This window comes from Brassica napus, chromosome C6, assembly GCF_020379485.1.
Source record: "Brassica napus cultivar Da-Ae chromosome C6, Da-Ae, whole genome shotgun sequence".
Taxonomy (NCBI): domain Eukaryota; kingdom Viridiplantae; phylum Streptophyta; class Magnoliopsida; order Brassicales; family Brassicaceae; genus Brassica; species Brassica napus.
The window spans coordinates 43,751,308-43,766,027 of NC_063449.1; the positions used below are offsets into that span (position 1 = coordinate 43,751,308).

Consider the following 14,720-nt stretch of genomic DNA (forward strand, 5'->3'; position numbering starts at 1 on the left):
AAATGTGACAAAAAAAAAGAGAAGTTATTATAATTGTCTTAGAGTTTTGATATATTATAGATTACATTGAATAGTTTTATTCGATACAACATAATATGTATTTTATTAAGGGATTTTTAAATATATATAGATGACATAATTAAAAATACATAATCAATCTTGCCAACCAAAAAAATATGTATGGCTGATAAAATTACTTACACTTTGGTTCAGTTTATTCTTAGAAAATATAAATTAATATTTGTGTTGATATATAACTAGGAAAGATGTTACACACCATATTAAAAGTTATTGTATTGTTATCTGCACTAAATATATTACAATAACAGCCATGTAGATAAACTTCCAAACGGGAAAGCAAAGAAATATAATAATATCTACTCAAACTTAGAAAATAAACATCAATAACAAAAATACACTAAAATACTAATAATGTAATAGGAAAATAGATTTTCTTAATATTTTCTTAGATTGTCACCCCATCGAAAACTTTTTAAAATCAAATACATCATCATAACTTTTAAAGATTTATTAATTTTACCTATATTTTTATTTACAAAAATTGCATTATAAACACATTAGCCCCATTTCTATAACCGCATAGGAAAATGGTCATATGCATATGAGAAAGAAATTGTGTCAACAATAAAAACAAAACAGAAACAGATAATAATAATCATAATGAAAAATTGACAAATATATTACACCATAAATGAAAACCAAAACACTTTAAAATATAAACAAATACCAAACATTAAATTAAAAATATTTACTCTTCCGCGCGAAGCAACTTATGTATGATATTTTCCTCTTACCATGTTATCTAGAAAAACCAATGGATTTAGGAATCAGATTTTTAAAAACATTTTAAACATCATATATTAGAACTACATTTTAATTTTAATTTTACAGAGAGTCTAAATTCTTATGTATATAAGTTCACACTTCACACAAATTCAAGCATATAACAATTTCATGCTAAAAATTAAGAAAATATAACACTTCATGCAACTTTCATAACATAAATACTTTTACGTACAAATGAAAATACTATTACGTAGAAATTAAGAAAATATTTAAAATTTTATTCAAAAAAATTAAGAAAATATAACACTTCATGCAAGTGCATGGTTAAATATGAACACTTTCATAACATAAATATTTTTACGTATAAATGAAACAAATTCGTGCACGTATTTAATAATTTATATTGTCGTTTTCCTTTCTTTTTCTGTTATATGACATATTCTTTTTAAAATAAAATAATGCTTGGTTAAATAAAATTCAACAACTAGAAAAATAAATATTTACAATAAATAAGTATCATCTCATAGTTGTAACCATTGTTGTTAATATACGAAAAATTGCAAAACCCTTCAAAACATATTTATAAGAAACTTTTGCTCAAACAAAATGACCAATTATACACATGCTACATTAGTTAAGATTTTAAATATATAAAATATGTATCAAAATAACTTATATAAATGGTTTCTCAATATTAAAAATAGGAAAACAAAAGATTCCAATTAGCCGAAATAAAAGAGTACTGGATACATATGAAAATCTAAGGGATTGATTAATAGGGACGTAGATTTGAATTTTTTGCTTTAAAAATTAAGTTGTAAATTTTACAACTTTAACTTTAGATTTTATCGATGTAGAATTATTTCAAAGCTTTAAAAGCACTAAATATAAAACTTTATGTTTAATTTCATAATTTTAAGTTCACTAACAAAAATATGTTAGTGGTCTTTTCAACTCAAAACCAGAAAAAATTAATAAATTTACAATTTGATTTTAAAATAAAAATATATTATATTTATTAATACAATTTAAAGTAAATTTCCAAAAAAATATTATAGAATAAAATTACCTTTTGATTAATGAAATTAAAATATTTCTTCGATCAATAAAATAAAAATATATTTTAATATAAAATTGTTTTAGTGTAAACTCCCCCGCCATCGTATTCATATCTAATAGGCCCAATACTGGCCCATCCTTAGTTACACTTACTCAAACGACATCGTTCAAGAAATTCTTCTTTTTGTATTTGGTAACGGTGGGGGGACCCAGTAGAGTGAAACTGTTTATACGCTTCAGTGAATGAAGCAAAGCCGTTCCACCTTTCGCCGGACTCACCTCTCCGGCGTCGAGGAACCAATCGATCCCACACCATGCCGATGAGACACCTCAACGCCATGGCGACTCTACTAATGATGTTCTTCACTCTCCTGATCCTCTCTTTCACCGGCATTCTCGAATTCCCCTCCGCCTCCACTTCGCTTCCCCACCCCGATTCCTCCTCCTCCTCCGCCGCCGCCGCCGTATCATCGGATCCGTTCGGAGACGTCTTGTTGGCGTTTAGAAAATGGGACTCGCGAGTGGGTTGCGCTCGGTTCAGGGGGAATCATCGCAAGGGCAATCTCAGTTCGGGTGCTTTACAAGATTCCGGCGGGTCGAGTTGCGGTGGGATGAAGATGGATCATGTCCGGGTTTTGGTGAAAGGGTGGACTTGGGTTCCGGATAATTTGGAGAATTTGTATTCTTGTCGGTGTGGGATGACTTGTTTGTGGACTAAATCAGCTGTTCTGTCTGATTCGCCTGACGCTTTGTTGTTCGAAACGACAACTCCTCCGTTACAGGTACTCACTCTCTAGTTAACCAAAGTTACTTGCTTGATGGTTCTTTTGTTAATGCATGTGTTAAGTAGTCTTGTTTTAGGTTTGAGCTGTGGATTAGTCTCAAGTAATGCATTTTCAATGGATCTGATTAGTGTGATGTTATCAGTTCAAGATATGGCATTTATTGATCATCTTTAAGTTTTAGATTTCATTTAAAATACGAAAGTGTAACAAAATTTGCGTTTTGATCTATCAATTTTTCTATCCTATTTTAATTTTTTTTTTTTGCCTTAGAGACGTGTTGGAGAGCCACTCCGTGTGTACATGGAGCTAGAGGCAGGAAGAAAACGTTCAGGCCGTGAAGATATATTCATCAGCTACCATGCCAAGGACGATGTCCAAACAACTTACGCGGGTGCTCTCTTTCACAATAACAGAAACTATCACATCTCTGCACATAAAAACAATGTAAGCAGCATGTTACAACTCCAGTCACCAGTTACCTTTTCTTCTTTGAATTTCATTTTTTTTTTTATAAACACAGGATGTTCTAGTGTACTGGTCTTCCTCAAGATGCCTCTCACACAGAGACCGTCTCGCAAAGAGCCTCCTCGATCTCATTCCACACCACTCCTTCGGTAAGTGTCTCAACAACGTCGGCGGCTTGAACTCAGCCCTCTCTATGTATCCAGAATGCGCTGCGGAGTCTAACGCCGAGCCGAAATGGTACGACCATCTACACTGCGCTATGTCACACTACAAATTCGTCCTTGCGATCGAGAACACGGCCGCTGAGTCATACGTGACCGAGAAGCTTTTCTACGCGCTGGACGCGGGTTCTGTTCCTATCTATTTCGGAGCTCCTAACGTGAAGGACTTTGTCCCTCCGCACTCTGTGATTGACGGTAGCAAGTTCGGTTCGATGAAGGAACTAGCGGCTTACGTGAAGAGGATCAGTGATGATCCTGTGGCTTACTCGGAGTATCACGCGTGGAGGCGGTGTGGAGTAGTGGGGAATTATGGTAGAACACGCGCGTTGAGTTTAGATACGTTGCCGTGTCGGTTGTGCGAAGAGGTTAGCAGAAGAGGCGGGAAGAACGCCGGAGTTTGACGTCCCATCAGTGGTTTGGCAGTTGCAGGTGTGGGTTTATTACATCGAGAGTGGTTCTGTTAATGTGGTCTCATGATATGTTAACTGATGCCATATGTAATCACTCCAAGCAATTGATACACTAATTACAAACATTTGGAAACATTGCAATGATTTGCAAACTTAATGATAGTAGTGTTTATGTGCTTTGAATATTATGTGTGATCTATCAACTTTTGGATCCCATTGTTGCTTTTAATTTCCTTAGAGACGTGTTGCAGAGCCACTCCTTGTGTACATGGAGCTAGAGGCAGGAAGAAAACGTTCAGGCCGTGAAGATATATTTATCAGAATCTAATAGGTAGGATTTTTTTTATTTAATTGTATTTGTAAAAATTAAAATAAAAAAGAATAGAAATGATATTGGTACAACTATATTTTTTTTTTTTGTAGAAAAGAGAGTTTTTACAGCTATTTCATTATTTTTTGTTTTAACTTTAAAAATTACATAAAGCATAATTGACAATTTTGTTGGCTGTAAATACCAACTAAAGGCTAAAGACATTTGTTACAGTCCAACTAATTGATTTTGACTAAAGTTACATATTTTTCTTTCTTATTTGTTTTATTTTGGCTTTAGAAAGCAAAATAGGTAAAACATTTATATTTGGTTTCCGATAATTCATATGTAAACCATTCAATCTTTTCAAACCTACAACAAGATTTTATCATAAAAATATTTACAGCCACAAAAACTTAAAGTTGTAATTATAGAGCAAAAAAAAATATAGACACAGTTCATTCCGATCAAGTCCAGTGGCCAATACAACTAATTAAATTGTTTTATTGTATGGGCAAATCTCTTCCCATAGTCACAAAGATCATTTGAATATGTGCAGGCAAAAAATATTGAATGTATAGCACTTATCTTGCTTTGGACCAAACAAAACATGCCAATTTCTTCTTCTTTTTAACATATGGCAGATTTGATACCTTAAATATATTTTTGCTGAATTACTTATTCTCTATGTTTAGAAACAGTTATGAATACATCCAAATTTTAAAAATCTCCCAAAATAGTATTGATATATTTGGATATATGTGTTTCAATTTTGAGCGTGATAGAAGAAATATAAAGAACATTAAATTACATATATAAACGTGTATGTCACAAAATGATTTGGTTCAAAAGATGACACACATTATACACGTATGATTGTCTGATCTATATTATCTTCTTAACAGTTGTTTTAGATAAGATGTTCTTAGCTAATCAAAATATGTTTCTATAAAACCACCCTACAAATATGCACATATAAGATATTATGTTGAGAATATTAAAATTCTTATTAACTTTTTCTCTATATGTATATATATCGGATCATTCTTTCAATGTCCCTAATCTTATGCACATATAAAATATTTACGTTGAGAATCGAAAGCCGTTACTTCAACTCAAATGTTCTCAAATTCTTAGTTGTTTTGTCAATTTTCTTGTAGCAGTAAAATATTTTATTGAACAACTTAGCTACATCGTTCATGGACCGACCAAAGAAAAAGGTCGTACTACGAGCGGTGTACTCGATGAGCTCACTATCCACGAGCGTCAAAGAAAATGGAGGAAAAGGAATGCGAGCAGTGAACTCACTGACCTCAATATCTGAACTAGACGACAGCGACCTACTGGCTCTGCTTGTTGACCGGCCAAGAGTGAAACTCGAACGGAAAAACTCATACGACGAAAAGCTTTTCAGCGAGTTAAGCCTTTACGATGGTTGGGAGACTCCGACTTTCTCCATCAGTGACTCGTTTGACCCTCACCCAATGGTCTCAAAAGCTTGGGAGGCTCTTTTCCGTTCTCAAGTCTACTTCCGAGGTCAACCGGTAGGAACCATCGCCGCCTATGACCATGCTTCTGAGGAGGTCTTGAACTATGATCAGGTATGGTTTTGTGTTTGGTTTCTTTTTAGTTTGCTTACAAACGATGGTTTTTATAATGTCATATGCTTTATTACGATTATCTGAGATTTATGGGACTAAACATTTAAGGTTTAATTTTAATAAAAATAAAAAATTTACAATTTGAGATCATGCGACCTAGTATAATATATTTTTTGATTAAGATGTTTTTTGTCTATTATAAGGTTTTCGTACGAGATTTTGTACCGAGCGCTCTAGCATTCTTGATGAATGGAGAGCCAGATATTGTGAAGAATTTTCTCCTTAAGACGCTTCAAATCCAGGGACATGAGAAAAAGATCGACAGGTTCAAGCTTGGTGATGGCGCAATGCCAGCGAGTTTCAAAGTTCTCCATAACCCTATCAAGAAGACGGATAGTATCATTGCTGACTTTGGAGAGAGTGCCATCGGGAGAGTAGCTCCAGTTGATTCAGGCTTCTGGTGGATCATTCTCCTCCGAGCTTACACAAAGTCTACAGGAGACCATTCTTTGGCCGAGAGACCCGAGTGCCAAAAGGGGATGCGGCTCATACTCTCTTTGTGTCTCTCTGAGGGTTTTGATACTTTCCCTACGTTGCTTTGCGCAGATGGTTGCTCCATGATCGATCGAAGAATGGTATTGTCTCTCTTACTCTATTGAATGCCTATGTAACTCCATAAACCCAAGAAAACAACACTTTAGAGTTTGACCGTTTTAAACTATTTTGAGAACTCATGCATGTTTTAAACGTCAAAAACTATGACTCGAGTCATACAATGGAGCACCATTAGGGGTATTATATTTTAATATAACTTAGTTATTTTTAAAATTTAAAATTTTAAAAATGTGTAAACTATTGATAGAAGTCAAATGTCATTTGAGTTTTTCAAAGAAAAAAAAACCATCTCACTTTCTTTCATTCATTTTAATTACTTTTTATTTGTTTAATAAAGTAGAGAGACCTTTTTATATTACTCTAGCTCTCACTTAAAAGCGTTGTGTTAATGCTCTTAGTGTTGGATAAGCTTCAAAATTACTTGAGTAATAAGTTATTCAAAAAGGAAAGAGGAATAACTTATACAAATAGATTTAGGATAAAGATAAGTTAAGTTAAGATTCCTAGATTGATATGTAATAGGATAAGTTAAGATTTCTATTGCCTATATAAGAAGCCTAAGTGTAAGAGAGGTTTCATAATAAAAGAAGAAGAAAGTTAAGAAAGATTAATAAGACAAAAGCAAAAGTTTTATTAAGTTTGTGTACATACGATCATGCCAAGTTCGGATTCTGCGACTTTATTTGGTATCAGAGCCTGAGTTAATCTAATCATGAGTGATTCAGAGACAAAACCAGCTATGAAGCTAAGCGCGTTACCACCCTCTGTCAAAACACCAATGCTCACAACAACGAACTATGCTGTCTGGTCTTTAAGGATGAAAGTTCTATTTAGGTTTCATGAGGTATGGGAAACCATTGATCCAGGATCAAAGGACCAAAAGAAGAATGACCTAGCTACGATTCTCTTGTTTCAAGGAATTCCAGAGAACTTAATCCTACAAGTTGGGGAGCAAGACTCTCCTAAAGGTATGTGGGAAGCATTGAAAGCAATGAATATTGGAGCTGATCGAGTAATAGAAGCACGCCTGCACACACTGATGATTGAGTTAGATCATCTGAGAATGAAAGATACTGATTCGATAGATACGTTCTCAGGAAAATTATCAGAGTTTGCAGGAACAGTTGCATCACTCGGCCATACGATAGAGGAAGCAAAAATAGTAAAGAAGTTTCTATTGTGTCTGCCAAGCAAATTTCTTCAGCTCTCAGCAACACTAGAACAAGTTCTTGACCTAAACAACACAAGGTACAAAGATGTGGTAGGTCGCCTCAAAGCGTTTGAGGAGCGCTTGCGTGGAGAAGAGAGAATGCGAGGAGAGAAACTTGAAGATAATGGCAAGCTCCTCTACTCCGATCATGGAACCAAAGGCAGAGGACGAGGTTCCAATAAGGGTCGTGGGAACAGAGGAAGGGGGCGTGGTAGTAGCAACGGTGGTGAGAGAAATAAAGAGACGAAGGATTACTCTCAAATCGAGTGTTTTCACTGCCACAAGAAGGGTCACTTTGCCTCTGTCTGTCCCGAGAAGAATGATGATCATCAACTCAACAAAGCAGAGACAGAAGTAGCTGAAGCAGCATTATACATGCATGAAGTTGTGTTTTTGAATGAAGAAAGCGTGATGCCAAAGAAACTTGAGCAAAACAAAACCGATGATGGTAACTGGTATCTTGACAACGGTGCTAGTAATCATATGACAGGAGACAAGAGCTTCTTCTCCGAACTCAATGAAAGTATCAAGGGAAGAGTTAAGTTTGGTGATGGATCATGTGTGAAAATCGATGGCAAAGGCTCAATTATCTTTGAAGCAAAGACGGGAGAGCAAAAGCTTCTAACTGATATATATTATATACCAGAGTTAAGAAGCAACATTCTGAGCCTAGGCTAAGCAACTGAACAAGGCTGTGATGTAAGAATGAAAGATAACTATCTGACTTTGAGAGATCCAAGCGGGAGGTTACTTGTAAAAGTCTTAAGATCACCTAATCGTCTCTACAAGATATCACTCAAAGTTGGAAAACCAAGCTGCCTTCTCACAAAGATTAATGAAGAACCGTGGAGATGGCACGCACGCCTTGGCCATATCAACTTCAAAACGATAAGAAACATGGCAAAACTCGAGATGGTTCGAGGACTACCTGAGATCAACGAAGAGAAGAATCTGTGTGAGTCGTGTCTCGTTGGGAAACAGACTCGAAATAGTTTTCCCTCTGCAACACCACATAGGTCGTCGCAGGTATTAGAGTTGTTGCACGCTGACCTCTGCGGTCCAATCTCTCCTTCAACACTGGCACAGAACCGGTACATATTTGTCATAATTGATGACAATACAAGATACATGTGGTCTATTTTACTCAAAGAAAAAAGTGAAGTCTTTGAGAAATTCAAGACCTTTAAAGCTCTTGTAGAGAAGGATGTCAATAAAGTAATAGTAACACTTCGCACAGATAGAGGCGGAGAGTTTACTTCAAGAAACTTTCAAGATTACTGCAGCAACAATGGTATCAGGAGACATCTAACTGCGCCATATACGCCACAGCAAAACGGCGTTGTCGAAAGAAGAAACCGAACGTTAATGGAGATGACGCGCAGTATGTTAAAAGCGATGAATGTTCCAAATTATATGTGGGGAGAGGCTGTTCGACATGCAACGTATCTGATCAATCGAGTTCCAACTAGAGCTTTGAAGAATCAAACTCCTTATGAGAGTTTCAAAGGAAGAAAGCCGAGCATTGGACACATCAGAGTCTTTGGCTGTTTGGCATATGCCAAACTCGATGCTTCCCTTTTGAAGAAGCTCGATGACTGATCACAGACACTGGTTCACCTTGGTATAGAACCAGGGTCGAAAGCTTACCGCTTGTATAATCCTAGCACGAGAAGGATTGTGGTTAGTCGAGACGTGAAGTTCGATGAGAAAGCATGCTGGAACTGGAATGAAACAGATAAAGGAAAGCAAGAAGAATCTGGCAAGTTCCACATGACGTGGGGATCAAGCATAGACGAGGGTAACGGTCCGTTTGTCATAGGTTCACATCAGGAAGAAAATATTGCAACTGAGACTGAACAACAAGAAGAAACAACAGAGCCAACCCCGAGGTAGATCACGTCGAACCAAGAAGATCATCCAGAGAAGTAAAACTTCCCAAACACCTAGAAGATTACATTCTACTCGCCGAGATAGAGTGCGAACTGCTCCTGTGTTCAATCAACGATGAACCATCAACATACCAAGAAGCTAAGATACATGTTCGATGGACAAAAGCATGCGAAGATGAGATTGACTCTATCAACAGAAACAAGACATGGAAGTTGGTAGATAAACCACACGGAGTTAAAGTCATTGGTCTTAAGTGGATTTTCAAGATCAAAAGGAACGCAGACGGATCAATCAACAAATTCAAAGCAAGACTTGTAGCAAAGGGATATGTACAAGAGCATGGAATTGACTTTGAAGAAGTGTTTGCTCCAGTAGCTCGTATAGAGTCCATTCGACTCTTAATCAGCTTAGCTTCTGCAAAGGGATGGGAAATTCACCACCTAGACGTCAAGACGGCATTCTTACATGGAGAACTGAATGAAGAAGTCTATGTAACTCAACCTGAAGGGTTTGAAAAAGAGGGAGAAGAACATAAAGTTTTCAAACTCTCAAAGGCACTATATGGTCTAAGGCAAGCTCCTCGCGCTTGGAATACTAAACTCGATCACGTTCTTAAAAGTTTGCGGTTCAAGAAGTGCATGAAAGAAAGCTCGGTCTACAGAAGAGAAGAAGGAGATAAGCTTCTGATTATCGCAATATATGTGGATGATCTCTTTGTTACAGGAAACTCAACAAAGATCATCAAAGAGTTCAAGACAGCGATGTCACAGAAGTTTGAAATGTCTGATCTCAGGTTGCTAACCTATTATCTAGGCATTGAAGTAAAGCAGAGCACTAGAGGGATCACAATCAAACAAGAAGCCTATGCAAGACGGATCATGGAAGAATCAGGTATGGCCAATTGCAATCCAAATTATATTCCAATGGAGTTCGGTCTACAATTCTCAAAGGCGCTGGATGAACCAGAGATTGATGCAACTCAATATCGAAGAAAGATTGGGTGCTTATGGTACTTAATGCACACTAGACCAGACATGGCATACTCAGTTGGGATCCTAAGTAGATATATGCAATCACCGAGAGAGTCTCACGGGAATGCGTTAAAGCAAGTTTTAAGATATCTACAAGGAACTCTCGGGCATGGTCTAGAGTTTAAACGTGGAAGTACACAGAAGCTTGTAGGGTACAGCGACAGTAGTCACAATACTGATCCGGACGATGGAAGGAGCACAACAGGTCACTTGTTCTGTCTAGGAAACACACCAATCACTTGGTGCTCTCAGAAACAAGACATAGTGGCGTTGTCATCCTGCGAAGCCGAGTTCATGGCTGCAACCGAAGCTGCTCAACAGGCTATCTGGTTACAAGAACTCTTGAGTGAAGTAACAGGAGGTGAGACGGAGAAGACACTGATTCTAGTCGACAACAAGTCAGCTATATCCCTTGCAAAGAATCCAGTCTTTCACCGACGAAGCAAGCATATCCACAAGAGGTTTCACTTCATTAGGGAATGTGTTGAGCGCAATCTCATTGATGTGGAACATGTACCGGGAACAGAGCAGAAAGCAGACATCCTAACTAAAGCATTGGCCAAGATCAAGTTCAAGGAGATGAGGTCGATGATTGAAGTTCAAAACCTAAGTGAAAATGGTTTGAAGCTTAAGAGGGAGAATGTTGGATAAGCTTCAAAGTTACTTGAGTAATAAGTTATTCAAAAAGGAAAGAGGAATAACTTATACAAATAGATTTAGGATAAAGATAAGCTAAGTTAAGATTCCTAGATTGATATGTAATAGGATAAGTTAAGATTTCTATTGCCTATATAAGAAGCCTAAGTGTAAGAGAGGTTTCATAATAAAAGAAGAAGAAAGTTAAGAAAGATTAATAAAACAAAAGCAAAAGTTTTATTAAGTTTGCGTACATACGATCATACCAAGTTCGGATTCTGCGACTTTACTTACTGTCTTACATATACGAATAAATGGTTTTGCAATCTATTGCAGGGTGTTTATGGATACCCGATCGAGATCCAAGCCCTCTTTTTCATGGCTCTTCAATCAGCACGCTCCATGCTGAAAGAAGACGCCGAGGGAAAAGAGTTCATGGACAAAATACAGAAGCGGTTGCACGCGATGAGCTTCCACATGCGAAGCTACTTTTGGCTTGACTTCCAGCAGCTCAATGACATTTACCGTTACAAGACGGAGGAGTACTCACACACCGCAGTTAACAAGTTCAACGTCATCCCCGACTCCATCCCGGATTGGCTCTTTGATTTCATGCCTCTCCAGGGTGGCTACTTCGTCGGTAACGTCAGTCCTGCCCGAATGGATTTCAGGTGGTTTGCGTTGGGAAACTGTATCGCAATCCTTTCCTCGTTGGCTACGCCTGAGCAGTCCATGGCTATCATGGATCTTATTGAGGCTCGGTGGGATGAACTGGTGGGAGAGATGCCGTTAAAAATATGTTATCCGGCGTTGGAGAGTCACGAGTGGCGCATTGTCACTGGCTGCGACCCTAAGAACACAAGGTGGAGCTACCATAACGGAGGATCTTGGCCAGGTGAGTTACCTTGTTTTACAAGTCATTCATATTTTGAAAGAATTAGTAATATAGTTCAAAGTGCAAACCGTTTTCTATAGTTGATGGGAACAAATGTGCATAGACTTATCAAAATCACACAAACCAGAATGTGTGAATTACTATAAATAAATAAAAATTAATAAGATATATAGATGCAAAACATGAATGACAGAGATCGATGCTTTATAACGTGTGCAATATAGTAGAATATTTTATCTTATAGATTGGGGAATCTGATGCTGAATTTATACGTTACTCTTTTGTGTTTGTAGAAAGAATGATTTACAAAAATGAATTAATATGATTTTTGTTTATTTTTTTTCCTTTCCCCAAAAATAAGTAGAATTTAGTTTTTATTTTTGTTGTTGTTAATGGTGAAATTAGAGCAAGATCCGTGTGAAACAGTCTTTTTGTGTATAGATAATCATTCGACCAAATATAGTTGTCATATGTGACTGATCATGCAAAATGTAAATGTAGTGCTCCTATGGTTGCTAACTGCGGCCAGCATAAAGACCGGGCGACCACAAATAGCTCGACGGGCAATAGACTTGGCGGAGGCACGGCTGTTGAAGGATGGATGGCCGGAGTACTACGATGGAAAGTCGGGAAGGTTCATCGGAAAACAGGCCAGGAAATTTCAGACATGGTCAATTGCTGGCTATTTGGTGGCCAAGATGATGATGGAGGATCCAACGCATGTAGGAATGATCTCAATGGAAGAAGAAAAACATATGAAACCTGTTCTTAATAGATCTTTTTCTTGGTGTTGAATTATATGATTTCAGTTTGTGCGTTTACCTTTAAATAAGTACAATTAACAAAAAAATAAAAATATTCACCCTTTCCTATTTTTGTTATTTGGAAAGCACAAGACTATTGTTTTTAGTCTACTACGGACCACCAGGAAATAGGCCAAAGGGAGTAGAAGGAGCCATTGACTACTGACCAATCTAAGTCTTTACATTACAAGACAATCCGACAGAAACAAATTTGAAAAAGAAGAAAAAAAAGACTGTGTACGATCTTTCGATTAATAGCATGTACGTATGTAACCCCACACGTCCAATAATTTGGGTACTTTACCAAGTCAAACTCAGTAAAATTGTATGTAATTTTTTTTTTTTTGTCAAATTTTGTATGTAATTAATTTCTTATACTTGAGAGGTTCTCTCAATTATATGCCTATTTAGCTATTTCATTAAATATGAACTAATATATACAAACATATATACATCAGAACTTGAAAACAAATGCTACTATTATAATATCATGATATCATCAATTATTTATCAGAAAAGTGGAAAATTGAATATAATTTTTTTTTTTAAATGCACTTAGGTAAAATAACAGTGAGACGATCCATATATGGACCTATTATATTCACAGGTCATCACTTTGCTATTCCTTTTTTGTCTTCTTTGTGCATATAGATATTTTATTGCCCCCTAGATGAGTTGGATATGCAATAGCCCGTTATATAATGTATATATATATCCTACATAGTGGTTTAGAGTTGAAATTTCTGCCAAGTCCTATAAAACACCTAAAAGAATCCTAAATAATAATTTATAAACAAAAACAATCCTAAATAATCAGTTTTTTTTTCTCTGAAATTCATGATCAAACATTTTGTTCGCGCTCTGTTTACTTATTGACGAGGTCAACAACTTGTCCCATTATACGGTAAGATTTGTTTTGTCTACTGTCGTTAATTTTAGCTGATACCGACTATCAATATAATTAGTATCTTGCGTGATTTTAGCTTGTATGATAAACTGCCAAGTGATAGATAAAATCACCGCTCACCGGTAACGTCTTTATCGACCAAAAAAAAACAATATAAAATGGTGAGTGGATTAGTATTAGCAACCACCCAATGGGATTAATTATAAATTGAACTTTTTATCACTAAGATAATTTATTTTATCCCGTGAATTGTGTGTATAGTAATTCTGCCGATAATATCTAATCTATCGTAAATAAGGATTGTAGTTTACAAGTAAGTATGAACCTCCTTCGAGTTTACACAACGGACGCAAAACAGTACACATCACGTACTCTTAATCAAACACTCTGGACATTAAAGAGTTGAAAATGTGAAATGATCAAATATCCTCGGTATATTAATCCAAAATCATTTAAAAATTTGTAACTTTAATTTTGAACTAATTAAAAAAAATGCTCTATTGTCAATTTAGCATACATGGCAACTTAATAATCAATTGAAAAAATGTTGGCCCAAATTTAATTATTAGGAAACATTATATTAATCCAAAATATAAGAAACATGTATTCTTTTTTTAAAATAAAAAATACGGAATTATCTAATATGATTAACATATACTCTCTCCGTTTCGATTTAGTTGTCGTTGTAAGGAAAATTTTTCGTTTCAAAATAAGTGTCGTTTTAGAGTTTCAATACAGAAGTTATTAATAAGATTATCTATTTTATTTTTCTATTGGTTAAAAAATGGTTAGGTGTATAAGTAATTGTGTTTTTGTTTTGGAAATATACAAAATCATATGTTTTTTTAATCCGTGTGCATACACCTAGAACAACAAATAAAATGAAACGGATGGAGTATATGACAATTAATGACCATGAATAATAATTTTTGCATATTTCTTCATTTTTATTTAAAATGATTTTGAATAATAATTATATTTTTAATTTTTTAAAATGATTTTAAATTACAAAAATGAGCAAACCTTATATGTTATATTTTAATTTTTTTTTTAAAAGACTTTAGATTACAAAAAT

The 14,720-nt window shown here is 35.7% G+C and overlaps 2 protein-coding genes across 2 annotated transcripts; both read left to right on the forward strand.

Moving 5' to 3' along the window:
• Window positions 1-1,976: 1,976 nt before the first annotated feature.
• Window positions 1,977-3,930, forward strand: LOC106376816 (alpha-(1,4)-fucosyltransferase). The gene is made up of 3 exons (XM_013816942.3): window positions 1,977-2,648; window positions 2,922-3,095; window positions 3,172-3,930. The coding sequence occupies exons 1-3, from the start codon at window positions 2,181-2,183 to the stop codon at window positions 3,736-3,738; spliced, it is 1,209 nt and encodes a 402-aa protein (XP_013672396.1). The 5' UTR covers window positions 1,977-2,180; the 3' UTR covers window positions 3,739-3,930.
• Window positions 3,931-5,145: 1,215 nt separating this feature from the next.
• On the forward strand, window positions 5,146-12,804 carry LOC106374822 (probable alkaline/neutral invertase F). The gene is made up of 4 exons (XM_013814763.3): window positions 5,146-5,658; window positions 5,862-6,293; window positions 11,377-11,935; window positions 12,437-12,804. The coding sequence occupies exons 1-4, from the start codon at window positions 5,257-5,259 to the stop codon at window positions 12,727-12,729; spliced, it is 1,686 nt and encodes a 561-aa protein (XP_013670217.2). The 5' UTR covers window positions 5,146-5,256; the 3' UTR covers window positions 12,730-12,804.
• The last annotated feature ends 1,916 nt before the right edge of the window (window positions 12,805-14,720 follow it).